The sequence below is a fragment of the Physcomitrium patens genome, chromosome 16, assembly GCF_059467195.1.
Source record: "Physcomitrium patens ecotype Gransden chromosome 16, ASM5946719v1, whole genome shotgun sequence".
Taxonomy (NCBI): Eukaryota; Viridiplantae; Streptophyta; class Bryopsida; order Funariales; family Funariaceae; genus Physcomitrium; species Physcomitrium patens.
In genome coordinates, this window is record NC_143425.1 from 2,736,525 (window position 1) to 2,756,802 (window position 20,278).

General features: G+C 31.1%; 1 protein-coding gene across 4 annotated transcripts; it reads left to right on the forward strand.

Annotated features, from left to right (window-relative positions):
* Positions 1-1,333: 1,333 nt before the first annotated feature.
* Positions 1,334-4,368, forward strand: LOC112293588 (uncharacterized). 4 transcript variants are annotated; one of them, XM_090256705.1, is made up of 2 exons: positions 1,334-2,076; positions 2,601-4,368. In XM_090256705.1, the coding sequence occupies exon 2, from the start codon at positions 2,658-2,660 to the stop codon at positions 3,816-3,818; it is 1,161 nt and encodes a 386-aa protein (XP_090112831.1). In that variant the 5' UTR covers positions 1,334-2,076; positions 2,601-2,657; the 3' UTR covers positions 3,819-4,368. The 4 variants fall into 4 exon arrangements, with proteins under 4 accessions (XP_090112831.1, XP_024398974.1, XP_073395937.1 ...); XM_024543206.3 differs by having other exon boundaries at positions 1,334-1,503; XM_073539836.2 differs by having other exon boundaries at positions 1,495-1,806.
* Positions 4,369-20,278: the final 15,910 nt, after the last annotated feature.

Genomic DNA, 20,278 nt, shown 5'->3' on the forward strand with positions numbered 1-20,278 from the left:
GGAATCTTTTCAAATGTTCATTTTATATGTACCATACTTTCTTATTTTCTTATATTTTTATTTTCATTTTTTTATTTTTATTTTTTTATAGTTTACAAAGGTAACTTATGTCACACTTTACATATATATGTATACATAATGTTTGAACATCATTGAAATAATATCAATAATCTGAAGGAACCCAGTTCTCAAACTCTCACTTTTCCTGAAAAACACTATAGTAAAAAACACCAACAGGGTCACGGTAATTTCCGAGCGGTAGCATGCTGTGGTGCATAACGCCATCGCTGGATCTGCTGCCGAAGCGGTTTCGAGAGTGCAATCTAGAAAAACCTGGCGACGTACACTTTAGATGGGGTAGGGGGCATCGAAGGGGGTCGTCGACGTGCTGCCGAAGTGCCGCTGGAATGGCAGGCAGTCAGTTGATGGGTTGGGGGTGCCACGTTGGGAATGCGACTGTCCAGGAAAGACTACAATATATGGAGACAGAAAAACTGGGGCAGATAGGATAAGTTGTTGAGATGAGATGAGATGAGTTCCTGTGCCTCGAAACCTGGTCCACAGTAGGGTCCCAGCTCAGAGTGGTAGAGCGGATCTGCACGACGACCATGAGCATCGTTTGCAGTAGAGTCATGTAAGTACAGGCACGCAGTATTTGTCAGATTCCATAGCAACTCGGCATGAATTCGTGCATCGGCTTCAACAGAAAACTCGGTGGTCCATCGACCAGTAGTCGTAGAATGGCGTTCATCTAGAATCTGGGACGGGGTGGCTCAGAATGGCCGCTCGGGAAGGAGTAGAATTACCGGGGAAGAAGCTTCAGAAGCACTCCGGCAGCTGTCATGGTGGGCCCCAGAACCTGAGAACTGGCAGCGGAGATTAAAGAAAAGACGAAAAAGAGAACGAAGTTAGAAGGGAAAAACTACGTGAATGCGGAGGTGGGGGTGACGCCGAGAGGCACTGGAGAGGGGACGACGCCTCCACGTGCAACAGCTCAACAGTGAGCACTCTCCATCTGGTCTTCCTCAATCGCGATCCGGGCGCCGCATCATTCGGTTTCCGCCATAACATGCTCCGGCCCCAGTCTCGGCCCTCGTCTTGTTTGCTCGCGGGTGGCTTTTCCTCTTTTCCCTTTGACGAAGTTTGGGGTTCGTGTTTCCCTCAACTGGTCGAGCCTCTCGACCCTGGTTCGAGTGGTCCCACATATTGTGTCGCCCGGATTTGCTCCTTCCGATGCAGCAGCACCCGCAGAAACCAATATTCAATTCGCGTTCCGGTCCATGTGCGTGCCGATTAGTAGGTGCTGGGAACTCTTCCGCCATACTTGTGTTAGACAGTCCATGTGCCTCCCGAGTCGAGCGCATCAGCAAGAAGGTCTGAATTTGGGAAGGTTTTTCTGTACAGGGGTATCAAATCTCCTCTCTGTGTCACCCTACTGTCGATTGAAGAGTTTTCCGGAGGTCGGAGGTGGTGGTGGTGGTGGTGAAGCTGCACACTAGACAGGTTGGATCTTCTTGCATCTTGGTTGCAGCTGGTTATCTGTTTATAATCGGGATAGTAGCATCCTGCTAGGAAATGGTGGGGAGCTAGGGTTAGATGTTGGGGTCCGAAATCGACAAAGGTCGTGGATTCTCGCGGTGGTCTGTTTCAACAGGGCTTTACTGTAGTGTTTCGCCTCAAGGGTGTTTGGGACTCTTACATCTGGTGCTGGAGTCTGGTCGACTGTGGTCGGTGCAAGAGATTCTTCTGTGGCGAGTAGATACCTGGGGTTTCAGGGTGCGGTGGTTGAGGCGCTTAAGACTATTCGTAAGATGCAAACCTAGTTTGAGGTCTAGGGTACTCGTAAGCTTCCTGAGCCGGTTGGTGCTAGAGGGCGATCGTTTGGAACGAGAAGCGTAGATCTAGAGGTTGGGACGATTCCACGAAGCGGTTGTTTCTTGAGAAGATTAGTCACTCTCGTCAGAAAGGTATCGACACATCTAGATGCAAGCTGCCACATTAGCTTGACGATCTTGAGATTCATGCCACAGCAGTGGGAGGGCGAAAGAAGAGTCCAAACGATCGCGTATATTAACGGTCTGTCCCAGTATAAACAGGATTTTTGAAAAATATTTGTTAGCGTTTATGGGTAATCTCAGGCTATGATGATGATTAGGGGTACAGTATTTGGTTGGTGAGTATAGATGACGAGTTGCGGTGTTTGTCTTGAGCGACTTTTTTTTTAAGTTACATATCTTAGAGTAGTTGAGAATTTGTGAGATCGACTGAAATATGGGTATTTTATGCAAGTGGCGACCCTTCGATTCACATTGTAGTTATTACTTAACATATTTTTCCAGATACCGCTTTTCGCATGCACATGTGTTTGTATGAATAAACAAATAAATAAATTTGTGTGTGTTTTTTTCATATTTTATTTATTTATTTATTTTTGGAGGAGAAAGAAGTACGGACAATTTTGGAGTTGATTAAAACGAGTTTTCCTTGCGAATTTATCGTCTTCTGATAGATTGATTTTTGTAAATGATTCAAAACAAACAATTCCGTTTAAGAAAATTTCTAGTGACATTCACTGATATGTGTGGTGGATCTTGCCACAGGAAGGCACCGTTGTTGAGGATTAGTGTAGGTGCTATCTCAATAACGTGCCTTTTTCCATGCAGCCACTTAGTGACGAGCATCTGGCTCTCTTTTCACCCGGAGTGCTAGATAGCAGTGGCTATGGCGGTTGGAGTGAGGGCTTCAGCGCCCTACCAATCGTTTTTCCGGAAGTGGAGCTGAAAAGGGGACAGCGAAAAGAAAGCAAGATCTGGAAAGATGGCGTGCCAGTGGAATTTGACCAAAATGGCGATATAGAGTACTCTCTGGACGCTGGAGTATTGCACTGGCCAGAAGGGGAGGCTTGGAAGAATCACCAGAGCATGAAGCTCGTGGAAGGTCAAAGTAAGGAAAGAAAGCACAGAAAGGAAAAGAAAGAGCTGAAACATGAAGATTATAACAGCTCAGATGGGGAAGGGAAAGCTGGCAGGAAGCGGAAGCGCAAAGAGATTGAGACAGCAGTTCCATGGACTGAGGACATGGTGAAATATTTGTTCGAGACATATGATGACGTGCACCGAAGGTTGTACATTGAGAGCCGAGGGAAGGTGAAGAATCAGAAGAAATGGGACCCGATCATTAAGACTATGCAGGAGAAGTTTGGCCGAGAATTCACCAAAAACCAGTGTGAGAGTAAGTACTGGAAAGTGCGTCGTGAATGCACGAAGTACAAACTTAGGCTGGAGAAACGTGCGCAGCATGAAACAGATGCTTTGTCCGGCAAAGCTGTGAGGGAGTTGCTGAAGCCCAAGTTCTACGACGTGTGGCTGGAAGTTGCTGGGGATAATCCTACCCGAATGCCTGAGATTGAGGTCTCGTCAGGCTCCGAAGACGAGGGGTCAGAATTCCCTAGCAGAACTCCTGGGAATGAAGATGTCTTAGGCGAAGGCAAAGAAGAGGGAGAACCAAGTCACCATCGCCAGGGCTCCTCGAGCGTCGCCATTGTGCGTGAAATGCAGCAGCTGTTCACAATGCGGCTTGAAGCCTCTGAGAAGAGGCAGGAAGAGCTCAACATTCGTGCCGAGTTGACAATGGAGCTATTTCGGCAGCACATGGAGAGGATGGAACGAACAGTTCATTCTGGGGAAGGTCAGAGGCAGCGGCAACTGGAGATGATCGAGGGCGTGGATACCAAGCTCGATAGGCTTGTGAATGGGCTGGGCGCCTTGAACAAGAGCATTAGCGCTATTATAGCCAGAGTCACGTCCATGCAACGGTAGAATTCACCGCAGGTACTCATCCTTGCGAACTCAAGTTGCAGACGCCGTCTGCTTACGAATGTATCATAGAATTGAGTTGCAGTTAGGTGGTGGGTGCTCACGGCAACGTGATGTGATTGCCCTTGGCACGCGTGCAACTTGGTGTGTGGTCGGTTGTAGATAGTGTAGGTGGAGAGGTAGTGACTCCGTAGGCAGTAGAGATGATGGCGATGACGACGGTGAATCTCAGATAGCCGAACATGCATGCACAAGGGGCAGGAAACGGAGAGAGTGATGAAGCCACCGGAATGGCTCAGTTTCGTACCCACATGGAAAGAAGTAGAGAACGTGACGAAGGCAGGGGTGTTGTCCCGGCTTTGTATCAGCTGCTGCAATACCCTTGCCGGTGACATACTTGCAGAACTTAAGAGTAGATTTGAATTTAAGAGTATGTTGTGACTGTTCCTCGCATGGTTGGTGAGAAGGGGTATGACCTTCGCCGACTGCCCTTGCTGAGGTGAGTTGAATGGGAATTGTTAAGTTGCAATGGCATTGCCACCGTTCAACTTCACTCTGCTTTTATCGACTTGTGTGGTATTCCTTTGCAGCGTCGTCACGTTGTAACGCCCTGTTACACATCTGTTGCCGCTGTTTACGTGCAAGTGTGAAGCAGAATCCTGAATCTGCAGGTGATTTCTGCATCATCTCTTCTGGCTGGGGGACCTGCATTGATAGCCACTGCGTTGGTTTATTGAGTACCAGCTGACTGTGCTATTACCATTGAAGAGAAAGATCTAACAACTCTGACTCTATTAAGCGTTTATTTATTTTATTACTGTTCCTTGCATGCAGCTATACAATTGTAGTTCAGTTCGTATTGAAAGAGATCCAAATCAGTATGAACTTGTAGTTGTATTTTTCTTGGAGATTCGAACAAAAAGGTAATTTTCTCATTTGTTCTAGATTTGCATCTTTTAATTTTAATTTTAATTTATTTATTAATATAAAAATTTGGATAAACAAATACATTATATGAATATTTGTTAATCCATCTACTTTGGGAGGATTGTTTGTACAAGTTATTTAAATTCTATAATCTATTTTAAAACAAAAGTATGATTGATTGGATGGATTTGGCCAGGTCAATTGAGGTGCCCAGTTTATACCATGGTAATTGTTTTTACATTCATGAATGAACATTGGGCAATTTTAACAAATATTTTACATATTTGTTAAGAAACACTCCTCTGGCTAAAATCAGTTGAAGTGAAGGCTATTAGAGCTAACAGCAGTGAAGATCAAGGCTTTGGCTAGGATCAGAGATGGACTAAAACAAACAATTAAGCAATGTGAGAAGGACCAAAGTCTAATATCTAGCACAAGTGGCTGGAATCAATCTATACTCTTGTTGGATATTGCTGAAAGTCATTGACAATTTGAAGTCTATTAGTAGCACCAACCCTACTAACAAGTGAAAAAGGTTCACCATCTTACATTGTTTCCACTAATTTGAGTTTTGCCTTGCTTGTTGCCCACTCATTGTCAATGGATGGAGGTTAGGATAGAATCTAAGCAATATGTTGGCCCTTCTCATCTATGTTCACAAGGATAAAGGAAAACTATCATGATACATGTTGAACACCTTTCTTATTAAAGTGCTACATGTGCATTATCAGTTGTTAAGTAGTATAATGTGAATTCTTTGGTGTATGTTTAAAATCATTGAGATATACAAACAAGAACAAAAATAAAAGTCAAATCAATAGAAAAATTAATAATGATTTGTGATGAATATTTATAAATGGATTATCAAGAATAAATCCCAAATTATACATATAAGAATATATGTTTTTATCCACATATTACAAATAATATTTATTCAATCAAAGAGGTTGAATTAGTTTAAAATTTTTAGTTTATAATCCATGATTTGAGTAATAAGAAGAGTTCCATGAAATGTTAGTTGATTTCTTTTTCAAAATAAATATCTAAATTTAATAATTATAATATTGTGACTTAGACTTAAGATAGTGAATTTTGTAATAGTTAAGATATCTCTAATCATATGATACCATTTTTTATAGCAATAATCATGATTTAAAGTACACATTACAATATGAGAAAAAAAATAGTAGTATAGATTAAACTTTGTAGCTTAGAGCCTATTGGACAATATTCATCAATAAGGTGGAAATAGAGATTTTTTAAAGAAAGTTGTATGATTATGAATGGATATTAAAATATCCCATAGATTTGTAAGATGAGACATTGCTAATAATTTAGTTATTTTATATTCTTTGCAATTAATTTATGATTTTATAATTTAATATTTAGTTAAGATAAAAGTTCTAATAAAAAACTATAATAGTTTATACATCTTAATAATTGTAGATTTTGATAAATGTTATTTTTATAAAATTATTTTTATTTTAAATTACTTGTAAAAATAATGAATATCTTGATTTAATTGGATTGGTGTAACAAATATTTATATTGGTCAAGGAAATAAAAATAAATAGAAGTAAGAAGAATACATTAGATAGATACTATCTTCTTGAAGAAATTCATAGGAAGTTTTATAAATACAGAATAGAATAGGATATTTTAAAATAGGCTATGTGGCTATTTAAACTTGTTTTATAAATTTCTTTCTTTCAAAAAGCCATATTAAAAGCAATTTATAACTTGATATTTGAACTACAACTCTTGTGGTTTGAAGGACGCTATTAAAGACATGAACCTCAAAGAACTAAAATGTCAATACATTCTTGTATCACTTGAAAAGATTAAAAAATCACTCAAAGATGATATAGTATTAAATTAGAATGGCTATTATCAGAGACAATAAGACTAGAAAGTCTTGAAATAAGACTAAGGACTAAAAAAATATTAATAAGAGTATAGAAGGCTTCACTCTTGCCTCCACATATATTCTTAATTAGGAGCTATGTCGCAATGTCTTATAGGACCTCCAAAGCATGTTGACTGTAAGATACATATCTTAATTTGTAAGGCAAGTTTTTTATATGTGCGCCATATAATTAACTTATTCTGTAAGCTACCAACACGTAGTTAACTTCTTAATCAAGTTTCTAATCTATCAATCAACTACAAACATATATAAAGTGAAAGTAGCATCTAAAAAATATTAGAAAATAAATTTATTTTTATCTATTTTTACTTAATCATATAGATAATTATTAGAATAAATATGTATATTTGTGACATTATTCCACCCTTCTAAGGATAAGTTGCATAAAGAGCTGTTATCATATATTAAAGAAATCTAAGATGCAGCAAATTATGTTTGTTATATACTCTAATCTTTGTTCTTCTCGAAGATGGTTGATAGGTCCTTTCAACTATCAATAGTATTTTATATCAGGGCACAAAGACCATCTTCTTATTTGATTGTCATTAAGGCCTCTGTAACTTCTTTCAAATAAAATATTTGAAACATCATTAAGAGTTGTTCTTACTTCTAATAAAATCATCAAATATAGTAAATGATATTAAGGTTGTGATATCAAATACATTGTATCTTGCCATCTATTTAAAAAACGACATGTTGTTCTTGAAAATCATCATCTTGATTACATTGTCTTGAAGGTTATGATATTCAAAATATTTTGTCCAGTAAATCAACTAGTGATAGCTCTTGAGTTGAATCTGCTAGTTGTTGGTTTTTCATCTCCTTAGCATCACAAATATACAAAGATTATAAACAAGAGTAGAAGATAGAATTTTACCTTCATTGAATTTTATTTCTTTTATAACAAAGATTTACTATTTTTCATCTTAGTTTTCATAGATGTTATTGATAAGAAGCCCCAGCCTTCTTTGTTGTATTTACAAGATTCTTTATTGGCTCCCATGTGAATTCATTAACATCATATCTGTGCGAATAAATAAGATATTCTAACCTATTTTAGCATTGCCTTGAATCTAAGATTTCTTTCACCTTGAACTCTTGATTATTATCTACTTTTACAAGAGGAGGTGGTATTGATCTTCTTTTTGAGATATTCATTGTATTATGTGGCTTAAAAAGAAACATGTAGAATACATGATGGAACTTCATAGACTTTGGTAGATTTAATCAATAAACAACAAGATTGATTTGTTTACAAATAAATAAAAAAAGGTCTAAGCCTACAATAGTCTAACTTATCACAAAGATAAGTAGTCTTGATGTTAGGACAAAGTAGTCATACCTTATCACTTATGATGAATTGTGGTTGTTCTTTACAATAGGCACTTGCATTCATTTTTTGCCATTCATAAGCTTCTTTTAACTACGCCTTAATTGTTTCATCTAGCTTAGACAAATGATTTGCCAAATCTTTTACAAGAAAATTATCAACTTTTAAATAATCAAAACTTTGAATAATCCATAGTAGCAATAGATATGATCAAAAAAAAAAAAAAATGTCATTTCTTCACTTATAATAGATTTTGCATATAGTACAAATGTGAAATTTTGATAAAAGAATCTAGTATTATAAATATAAAATCATATGAATTTGAGATTGAAAGATCTGTAATAAAATCCATAGAAACAAAAGACCATGGTTGTTTCCGAATAAGTAATGATTGAAGAAGTTCATAAGATTGATGATGAGGAGTTTTGGATCTTGAACAAATATTACATGATTGTACAAAGTCTTTAATTACCTTTTATATTTTAGGCTACTAAAAATCTCTTGACATTAGCTCCAAAGTTTTATTATATCCAAAATGTCGAGCCACTAAAAAAATCATGAAGAGCTGAAAGAACACATAATTGTTCTTTGCCTTTTGGAATATATAATTGTCTCCTGAAATAGAGTAGATTATTTTTAAAATTGAACTAGAAGTATCATGAGACTTAGAAGAATTATTCTTGATATCATGAATAAGAAGATTAGAGGACATACTTGATTGAATTTGCTTGATAAAGATTGACTCAATAGTCAATGTTGATTTTATTGCTCAAAGATAAAAATACTTTGGGTTCAAGAAAATTATTCTTTATTGATCAAAAGCTCCATTTCTTTCTTTAGGTATAAGATAAGAATGTCTAAAAAGGGTATTTGATAAATCTTATTATTTTCCAAGTCAATAAGTAATTAAAAATGAAATCTTGATAAAGACATACTTCAACGAGCTTCATGATAATTCAAAACAAATGCCAACATTAAATACTCGAGGTTCTTGTGATTTGTATATACAATGATTAGACTAGAAGCACCTTTTAGATAATAATGCCATTCTTGAAATGAATCCACAATTGCAAGAATCTCTTTATAATGGATCTCATAGTTAATCATGACTGTTGAAAAATTTCTTGGAATGAAAAGCTACTAAGTAGAGCTTGTCATATGCTCTCATTTATGACAAAATAGCATCCATAGTAAAATTTGATGCATCTATTTCCATAAAGAACACCTTCAAAAAGTTGATGGACTACAAGATTGGTACAAAAATAAATACTATCTTCAAGGCTTCAAAAAATGCTTTAGTTTCTTTGATCCTTTTAAGTTTGTTTTTACATTTCAAGCATATAAGAAGAGTTGCAACTTGAAAAAAATTCTTGATAATGATCTAATAATAAATAAAAAATTTCAAAAAATATTACACATCTCAAATTATTTTTGAGATCTTCCAATCCGTGATAGTTTGGAACTTTTTAGGATCCATCATAAGACCACATTTTGAAATGATGTATCCTAAGAAGTCAACTTTAGTAGTATTAAATACATACTTTTTTTATTATCTTGGTGTATAATCTTACATCTCTTAATTTTTATAACACATGACAAATGTGAACTTCATATTCTTTTATGTTTTTAGAATAGATTAAGATGTCATGTAAATAACAAATACAAAAAATTATCAAAAAAATTACAAAAGATATTATTCATTAAATGTTAAAAAGTAGCTAGTATATTTGTGAGTTCAAAAGATGTGATAGTATATTTGAAATGTCCATATTTGGTTCAAAATACAGTTTTCTATTTGTCTCTTTTTTTGATGTGTACCAAATTATATACTCTTTATAGATCTATTTTTGTATAAATCTTTGCTTAATTGAGTTGACTAAAAAGTCCTAAAATTAAAGGTAGAAGATACTTATTCTTGATGGTGATCTTATTGAGTCTTTGATAGTTTTTATTCATTTATAGAATTCCATCTTTTTTCTTTACAAATAAGATAGGAGCCATGGTTTAAGATTTAGAATGGCATATGAAATTCTTAGTCAAATTTTCATCAATATATTCCTTGATTGTAGCCAATTTTTTTTGTCATAGGCTATAGATTGGTGCAAATACTAGTTAAACTCCTTCTTAAAGATTGATGGAATAATCATAAAGACAATGCTATGGAAGAATATTTGTATTTTTCTTTTCAAAAATATTTTGATAATCCCAATATTAGTTTAAAATATCATTTAAAATTTATTTTCTATTAATAATAAATATGGCATATATATAAAAAGTTGATCCTTCTTTTATAACATGCATGAAAGTTCTCATACCTACCAATAATGATTTAGATATATTGGTCTTATGGATTTCTATTTGCTTAGTAAAATCTTAGATTAAACTATAGAAAAAATCAAGATTGTAAGAAATCTAACTTATTTGAGGATTATATCTTTCTAATCACAATAATTCTAAAATAATTGGATTAAAAGGAGATCTTATCACATTAAATATTACAAAAATATTATGACTACTAGTTGCTACCTCTACAAGAATAGTTTTATATGTAACATTCTCTAAAGATAATGAATGACTATCTATTATTTTTACATGCATAAATTTGATTTTTTCATTTAAGAATATATCTTATTTTTTTGACAAAGTCTTTGTTTATAAAACAAGTTGAGGCTCTTAAATCTAAGAAGGCTAAGACTTTGTGATTTTTTGGACCTAAACAAACTTCTATTGTAAAATGAGGTGAAGGATCTCAAGAGAGAATAAAATCTTTACCGAGAGTTTCATAAGATTTCAATTGCACAATTCTTATTATAGTTGAAGAGACTTGATTTCTAATACATCGTCTTCTTCAGCAACCATGCTCTTCATTTTATAATTGTGTTGCTTCTTTATACAATGTTGAGCAATATGCTTGGATTTTCTATAATATAGGCATAAACCTTCTTAACAAGGACAAGTCTTTTCTTGCTAAGTAAGAAGTTTAAAACATACCATATTAATTGTATTAGTTTTGATTATGATGAATAGGTTTTTGAAAACTTGGAAGCTGCCATCATTACTTATGTATTCGTCTTCAACCAAATCTTTGTTCTTGATGCTTTTTAAATAATTGATTGTCCCATACAAAGGCTTGAGTAATAAATTGTTTCAAAGATTTTACTTTTAGTATTTTCAATAATAAATCTTTGAGATTGTCTTTCAACCTATATCAAAATTGATTAATAAAGGCTTTGTCATTTTAGTCCATGTTGCAAGCAAGGTTTTGGAATTCACCAGCATATATAAAGGCTGACCATGATCCTTGTCGTAAAGATAAGAACTTGGTTTTTATTATTCTTTTTTTATCACTTTCTCTAAATTTAGCCATAAATACTTTTAGAAATGAATACAAATCATAAAATAATTATGAATCTTTTTTCATCAAAGGTACAAATCAAAAGAAATCACTTTTAAATAAAAGTGTACATATAAATCTAAGTTGAGTAAATCCATCACGATATTAAAAAAAATGCAACCTTAGATAGAGCTTGACTTATTGTAGAATTTTTTGAAATTTTGATCTAATTTTATTAAACTTCTTGAGCATACTAATTCTCATCTTTATTATATTTATTGAAGCAAAACTTCTTGGATTTGGTTGTGAAGTTGATCTACTCGCTTCCTTCAATTGCACAACTTCTTAATGCAAACTTTGAACTTTTTTCATAGGCATGGGATTAGTGTTTTCTTGATTTGCATTAATGATGCATGAAATTTCTATCCTAAAATTGTTGACAAGTTTGTAAAGATTTGTAATAGTTGCAAATCTATTCTTACTTCTGCCAAGTGTAGCATCAATATTTTTTTCTTTCATTTCATACAACTTAATAAATCCATAAGTCAAAATAAAGGAAGGTAATCTGCAACTTGTAATGTCAAATAAAATTTTTGACAAAGAAGGAGAATTTTCTTTATTTAAAAAAAAAATCAATGTTAGAAAACTAAACAATTTGTTTAAAGGTAGATAATCTAAAACTTTCAAGACACAACAAAAGAAGTGGAATAATCCACTCACTTCTGAAATATGACAAGAATAATGAATTAGGACTTTGATCAAATTATCAAGGATATGAACTTCAAAGAACTAAAATGTCAATATATTCTTGTATCACTCAAAAATACTAAGAAATTATTCAAAGATGATATAATATTAAATTAGAATAGCTATTGCTAAAGAAAAGAAGACTAAAAAGTCTTGAAACAAGATGAAGAACTAAAAAGGCATTGATAAGAGTGAAGAAGGCTTTACTCTTGCTTCATATATACTCTTAATTAGGAGCTATGTAGCAATGTCCTAAAAGACCTCTAAAACGTGTTGACTTTGCAAGATATATATCTTAACTTGCAAAGCAAGTTTTTTATATGAATGCCACATAATTAGCTTGTTTTGTAATCTAATAATACATGGTTAACTTATTCATCAAGTTTCTAACCTACTAATTAACTACAAATACATGTAAAGTCAAAGTAATGTCTATAAAGCTTCTAAGAAGATTCTCTAAAAAATATTAAAAAAATAAATCTACTTTTATCTACTTCTATTTAATCATATAGGTATAAATTAGAATAAATATGTATATTTGTGCCAAAATCTTCAATAAGTCTTGTTGATATCTGTAATATAGAGAGAAAATAGTTATTAATCATATAAATATAGAAATGATATGATTTTCTTTAAAAAATATATTCTTTTAAGCTATAAAATTGCACTAACTAAGAAATTAAACATTGTGATTTTAGAAAATTTTAATGGTATTAGATATAGATTTTAAAGATTTATCAACTAAGTATAATTTTTTATTCAACTTCAAATTCTTATTTATCTAATCTAAGTATCTTAAATATAATTAATTTAAATTATATTCAATAGATTACTTTTTTCTTGATTTTTATTATTTATTAAAAAATAAGATCCTAAATAAGATAATTTACATGTAGTTTTGATAAAATTTTAATATGTATACAAAAATTATATGATACAACTTATATATTAATTACAAAATTTTAAAAATAATAGCGAGAGAATTTATTTATATTAATATATGCATTATAATTTTAAAAATTTATAATTAATGTAAAATAGGACAATATAATGTTTTTTGAATATTTTTTTATGAATTCATATTTTTTTTTTCACCAAATTGGTTTGGCTAATTTCATACAAAAGATGTATAATTTTAAAAAGTATGAAATTAAAAAGATGTATAATTTTAATCATTATTTTAAATTTTAAATTTTTATTTTTATTTCAAAACCTATTATTCATAACAATTGGTATTAATTGTAGATTAGGAATATTACCTTTTAATAATAAATATCTTTTTTTCAATAATTATCCTTTGTCAAAATCTAACCAATTAGTAATATAAATTGGTAGCTTAATTAATCATTTAGATAGTATAATTAACTCCAATATCTTCTTCTTAAATCCACATAGTCTTTTCAAGTATAACAAACATACATATTCATTCAAATATTTATCTATATGATTAAATAGAAGTAAATAAAAATAAAATTAATTTCATAAAATTTTCTAAGAAAGCTTCCTAGAAGCTTCATAGACATTATTTTGACTTTATATGTGTTTGTAGTTGTTTGGTAAAATTAAAAATTTGGTCAACAAGTTAACCACGTGTTGAAAGATTGTAGAACTAATTAACTTTGTGGCGCTCATATAGAAAACTTGCCTTGCAAGTTAAAATATGTGACTTATAAAATCAACGCACTTAAGAAGTCTTATAGAATACCACCATATAGCTCTTAGTTAAGAGTATATATAAAGGTAAGACTAAAGCCTTTTTAACTCTTATCAATGCCTTTCTATTCCTTAGTCTTGTTTCTAGACTCTCTAATCTTCTTATCTTTAGTAATAGTCATTTTAATTTATTACTATATCATCTTTGAGTAACTTTCTAGTTTTTTTGAGTGACATAAGAATATATTGAAGATTTCTTTTTTCAAGCTTTATATCATTAATAATTTGATAAGATGCTAACTCATTATTCTTATCTTATTTTAGAAGTGAGTGGATTACCCCACTTCTATTATTGTATTTTGAAAGTTACAAATTACTTATCTTTAAACAAAATATTTAATTTCTAATACTAATATCTTTCTTAAAGAGAGCGGATTATCCATCTTTGTAGACATTTTCATTTGATATTAGAAGTTGAAGATTTTTTTTTTTTAATTTAACTTTTAGATTTGTTAAGTTTTTTGAAAGAAAAGAGAACATCATAGATGCTACAGTTGGTAGAAGTGAGAATAGATTTGTAACTATTTTTTACCTTTAAAAACTTGTCAATATTCTTAGGGTAGAAATTTCATTTATCACGAGCGCCAACCATAGAAATACTAATTCTACATATATAGAAGAAGTTCAAAGTCATTGTGAGATAGATTTACTTTCTTCTTTCAATTATATGTCATAATTAAATATAAGAATTTTTGCTTCTATAGGTATAACAAAGACAAGGATTAGTATGCCCAAGAAGTTTGATGGAATAAGGTCAAAATTTTGACAATTTCTACAACAAGCCAAGCTCTATTTAAGATTACATTTCTTTCAATATCTTGATGGATTTACTCAAGTTGGATTTATAAGTGCACTTCTATCTAAAAGTACTCTCTTTTGCTTTGTACCTTTGATGGAAAAGGATTCATAACTACTTTATGATTCGAATTCATTCTTAGAAGTGTTTATGACCACATTCAAAGAAAGTGATCAAGAAAGAATAGTAGAGAGCAAGCTCTTATTTTTATAACAAAAATCAAAATCAGCCACCATATATGCTGGTGAATTCTACAACCTTATTTGTAACTTGGATTGGAATGACAAAACACTTATCAATCAATTTTGATATGGATTAAAAGATTAGATCAAAGATTTGTTATTAACAATGCTGAAAGCAAAATCTTTAGAATAAATTATTACTCAAGCCATTGCATGCAATAATCAATTACTTGAAAAGCATCATGAACAAAGACTTAGTTGGAGAGAAACAAGCCAAGTAATGATATTAGCTTTCAAATTTTTAAAAACTTATTTAGCGAGGACAAAACTAATGCAAATTAATACAATACATTTCAAATTTCTTACTGAGCAAGAAAAGACTCAACATTGTCAATAAGATTTATGCTTATATTATAGACAAGCTAAGTACACTACTCAACATTGTTCAAAGAAGCAATGTAATCACAAAATAAGGAGCATGATTACTAAAAAAGCCAATGTGTCAAAAAAAAAGTTTTTCTAATTACAATAGGAACCGTGTGGCTAGAATTATATGCAATACTTAGTAAAGGTTCTATTTTCTCTTCACATGCTTCACCTTGTTTTACAATAGATATTTGTTTAGGACCTAAAAATCACAAAGTTTTTGTATTATTAGATTCAAGAGCCTTAGCCTATTTTATAGACAACAATTTTATCAAGAAATAAATAAATAAAAAAATAAATAAAAAATAAATAAAAAAAAATGGTCAAGAATCCATACATATAGAAGTCATAGATGGCCATTTATTTTTTTTTAGAGACCTTATTCATGAAATTATTCCTTTAGATGTAGTAATTAAAGATCATAATAATATAATAATATTTAATATGATAAGATCTCCTTGTAATCCACTTATTTTAGGATTATTGTGGTTAAAAAATATAATTTTTAAATAGATTAGATTTCTTATAATCTTAATTTTTCTTGTAGTTTAATCCAAAATTTTGATAATAAAGTAGAAATAGATAAGCTTAATACATCCAAATCTTTATTAATAGGTAGAAGAGCTTTTACACGTGTGATAAAAGAAGGACCATCTTTTGTTATGTATATCACATCCACTCCTGATGGTAGAAAGATGTCAAGTGATATTCCTAGCTAGTATCAAGATTTTTAAGACATTTTTTTTTAAAAAATGTATATATTCTTCTTGAGTATTGATTCTATAATTGTTCAATTGATCTACAAGAAAGAACTCAACCACCATTTAGACCAATCTATAACTTATCACAAAATGAGTTAGTTGTATTAAAGAAGTACATTGAGAAGAATTTGACTAAGAACTTCATATGCCATTCAAAATCTCTAGTAAGAGCTCTTATCTTATTTCTGAAGAAAAAAGATAGATCTTTGCAGATGTGCATAGACTATTGAGTACTTAATAAGATTGCCATCAAGAATAGGTATTTCCTATCTTTGATTTCAAGACTTCTTAACTAATTCAATGAAGCAAAGATCTATATAAAAATAGATCTATGATGAGCATATAACTTGATCTACATTAAAAAAAGAAGATGATTAGAAGACTACTTTTTAAATTAGGTATAGATAATTTGAATATAATGTCATACCTTTTGGAGTTACAAATGCACTGGCTGCTTTTCAATATCTCATAAATGATGTCTTTTGTGAGTTTTTTTGATGATTTTATTGTCTATTATTTAGATGACATTCTAATCTATTGTAACAATATAAAAGATCATAAACTTTATATTTGTTATAAGTTACAAAAACTTACAGATGCAAGATTACATGAAAAATAGAAAAGTGTATATTCTATATTATTTAGGTTGATTTTTTATGGCACATCATTTTTAATGAAGGATTAATTATAGATCCTAAGAAGGTCTAGACTATCATGGATTAGAAGGTCCCAAAAATAGTTAGAAATGAGTAATATTTTTTGAAAATTTTTAATTATTATTGAATCCTCATCAAAAACATTTTTTCAAGTTGCAGCTCTTCTTATACATTTGATATGTAAAAAAAAACTTAAGTAGAGAAAAGAAGGAGAAATATCTTTTGAAGCCTTGAAGACAACATTTATTTTTGCACCAATTTTATATTGTATCAATTTTTCTAAGATATTTTTCATGGAAATAAATGCATCAAACTTTGCTATAGATGCCATTTTATCATAAATGAGAGTAGATAATAAGCTCCACCTAGTTGCTTTTTATTCTAAGAAATTTTTAGTAAGTAAAATTAACTACGAGATCTACAACAAAGAACTTTTTGTAATCATAGATTCATTTCAAGAATAGCATTATTATCTAGAAGGTGCTTGTAGTCTAATTATTATATATATGAATCATAAGAATCTTAAGTAGTTCATGTTGACACGTATTTTGAATCATTGCCAAGTCCGGTGGACTATGTCTTTATCAAGATTTGATTTCAAGATCAAACAAATTCAAAAAATAATAAGGTTTATCAGATGTCTTTTCTAGACATTCTTATCTTATACCAAAAGAAAGAGATGTAGATTTTGATTAATAAAGAAACATTTATTTGAAGCCAAAGTATTTTAATCTTTGAGCAATAAAATCAATATTGATTATTGATTCAACCTTTGTCAAGCAAATTCAATTAAGTGTGTCTTCTAATTGTCTTATTCATGATATCAAGAATAAATTTTCTAAGTCTTATAATACTTTTAAGTCTAAATTCAAAAATAATCTATTCTACTTTGAATAATAAGGTTTTCTATTATGTTGAATAATAAGGTTGGCTACTTTGTTGCAATATCAAGAGTACTTATCTTTATTAGAAATTGGACTATTATAGGCATGGACCTTTTTTTATTAATGAATAAGTCAATCTTGCTACTTATTGATTAAATCTATCAAAAACTATTAAGATCCATCTTGCATCCCATATGTCTCTTCTTGAGCCATATAAGACAATGAATATCTTGAAAAGAAGACAAATGCCACATCTTTCTATAAAAGTGGATAATAATCAAGAGTTTGAGGTAGAAGAAGTCTTAAATTCAAGGCAATACTAAAATAGGTTAGAATATCTTATTTGTTAGCGTAGATATGATATTAATCAATATACATGGAAGCCAACAAAGAATCTTATAAATGCAATAAAAAAGGTTGAGGTTTTTCATTGAAGACATCCATCCAAATGAAGATGAAGAATAATAAAGTTTTGCTATAAAAGAAATAAGATTTAGAAAAGATAGAATTCTACTTTTTATTCTTATTTTGTACTTTTGTCCATTTGTGACGTTAAAAGTTGAAGAATCAATAACTAACAGATTTAATTCAAGAGCTATTATTTGTTGACTTATTGGACAAAATATTGTAATTATCACAACTTTCAAGTCAACGTAATTGAGATGAAGATCCTCAAAAATAACATATCTTTCTTTAAATAAATGGCAAGATATAACATGTTTGGTATCACAACCTTCAAAAAGACTCCTGATATTTGGTGATTTTATTAAAAGTTGGAACAACTCCTGATGCTATTTCAAATATTTTATTTGAAAGAAGTTACAAAAGCCTCAATAAAAATCAAATAATAGGATGGTTTTTCTATCCTGATATAAGACACTATCAATGGCTTAGAGGATCTATCAATCATTTTCAAAGAGAATAAAGATCAGAATATGTGGCAAATACAATTTGTCAAATCTTGGATTTCTTCAACATATGATAACCGCTCTTTATAGAACTCATGTGTAGAAAAGAAGATAATATCATGGACATATATATATATTTATTCTAATATTTATCTATATAAATAGAATTAAGTAAAAATAAATTTATTTTATAATATTTTTTAAAAAAACTTCCTAAAAGATTCATAGATGTTTTAACTTTACATGTATTTATAGTTGATTGATAGGTTAGAAACTTGATCATTAAATTAATCACATATTGGTAGCTTGTAGAACAAGCTAACTTTAAAGCATTCATATAAAAAACTTGTCATGTAAGTTAAGATATAAGCCTTGCAAAGTCAACATGTTTTGGAGGTCTTATAAGAAACCACGATGTAGCTCTTAATTAAAAGTATGTATGCAGGTAAGAATGAAGCCTTCTTCACTCTTTTCAATGTCTTGTTAGTCTTTAGTCTTATTTCAAGACTTTCTAATTTTTTTGTCTTTGGTAATAGTCATTCTAGTTTAATACTATATCAGCTTTGATTGACTTTTTAATTCTTTAAAGTGACACAAGAATGTATTGAAAATTTCTTTTTTTGAGCTTTATATCTTTGACATCAAGTAGTCACCAAATGCCAATTCAAATAGTATTAATACTTGTCTTGAATACAAAGTTTTTTTTTTTTGTATTGTGAATGTGTTTCTTTCAAATTTCAACAATAAATACCTTAGTTTATATCCAATAGAAATACAAAATACTCAATAGTGACTCCAATTTAATTACACAAGCTTAATATTTTTGTATTTGATAAACTTGAGTTGTAATAATACCCAAATTAGATTTATCTTAATTATTGCCTTAAAATAAGACTTCTTCACTATTTGATAAATATAAAAACATATATCAATTCCAATTAATAACTTATCTTCAACACAATGCCAATGAAATGACTTCTTGCTCTTAACTTTATAATCTTGTTTTTTAAAAAATGAATGCAACTGTATCTTTCTTAAGGCACATATTTTATTTTTTAAGTCAGATTATGTCACTTGCACAAAAGGCAATGGAATAGCTTTTTTTGTTTACAAATCTATTTTTAATATAAATCCATGTCTACTATATTATTTAGCAATAAAACAAATGACATGCAAAACTATTTTTCTTTCTTTATTCTCCAATCTAATATACTGTCACGGACACAAAATACAGACTTGAAATCTAACAAGAAGTTCAAGAAGAAGTGGCAGAACTAGATTAAACAGATGAGTACAAGAACAACACCAGAAAGGTGAACTAGAACTCCAAGAGATGTATTATCGAGACTGAAGAACTCTTCAACCTCAATCCCTATATATACTCCTACTTAGGAAGCTTCTTGAGCTACTTCTATTAACTAAGAAGCTTCTAGAAGGTTCCAGAGGCTTCCTTTCTAGAAGGTTCTAGAAACTTCTCAAGCTACTTCTATTAACTAGGAAGCTTCTAGAAAGTTCCAGAGGATTCCTTTCTAGAAGCTTCTAGAAACTTCTCTTCTAGAAGGTTCCAGAGACTTCCTTTCTAGAAGCTTCTAGAAACTTCTCTCTAAAAGGTTCTAGAGGCTTCTCTTCTAGAAGGTTCCAGAGACTTGTTTTCTAGAAGGTTCTAGAAACTTCTCTCTAGAAAGTTCTAAGGAATATGTCCCTAACATCACCCCCTCCTTTAGCTTCGAGGTCTCTGAGAAGCAATGTTGTTGATCAGTACCAACGCAAGAAAATGAAGATCTGTCGCATAACTTCTGCTATGAATTCCAACTGTTGTTCACGAGGCAAGTGGTTCATCGACCCTTGAAGCCAACGATAGTGGCCCACGCC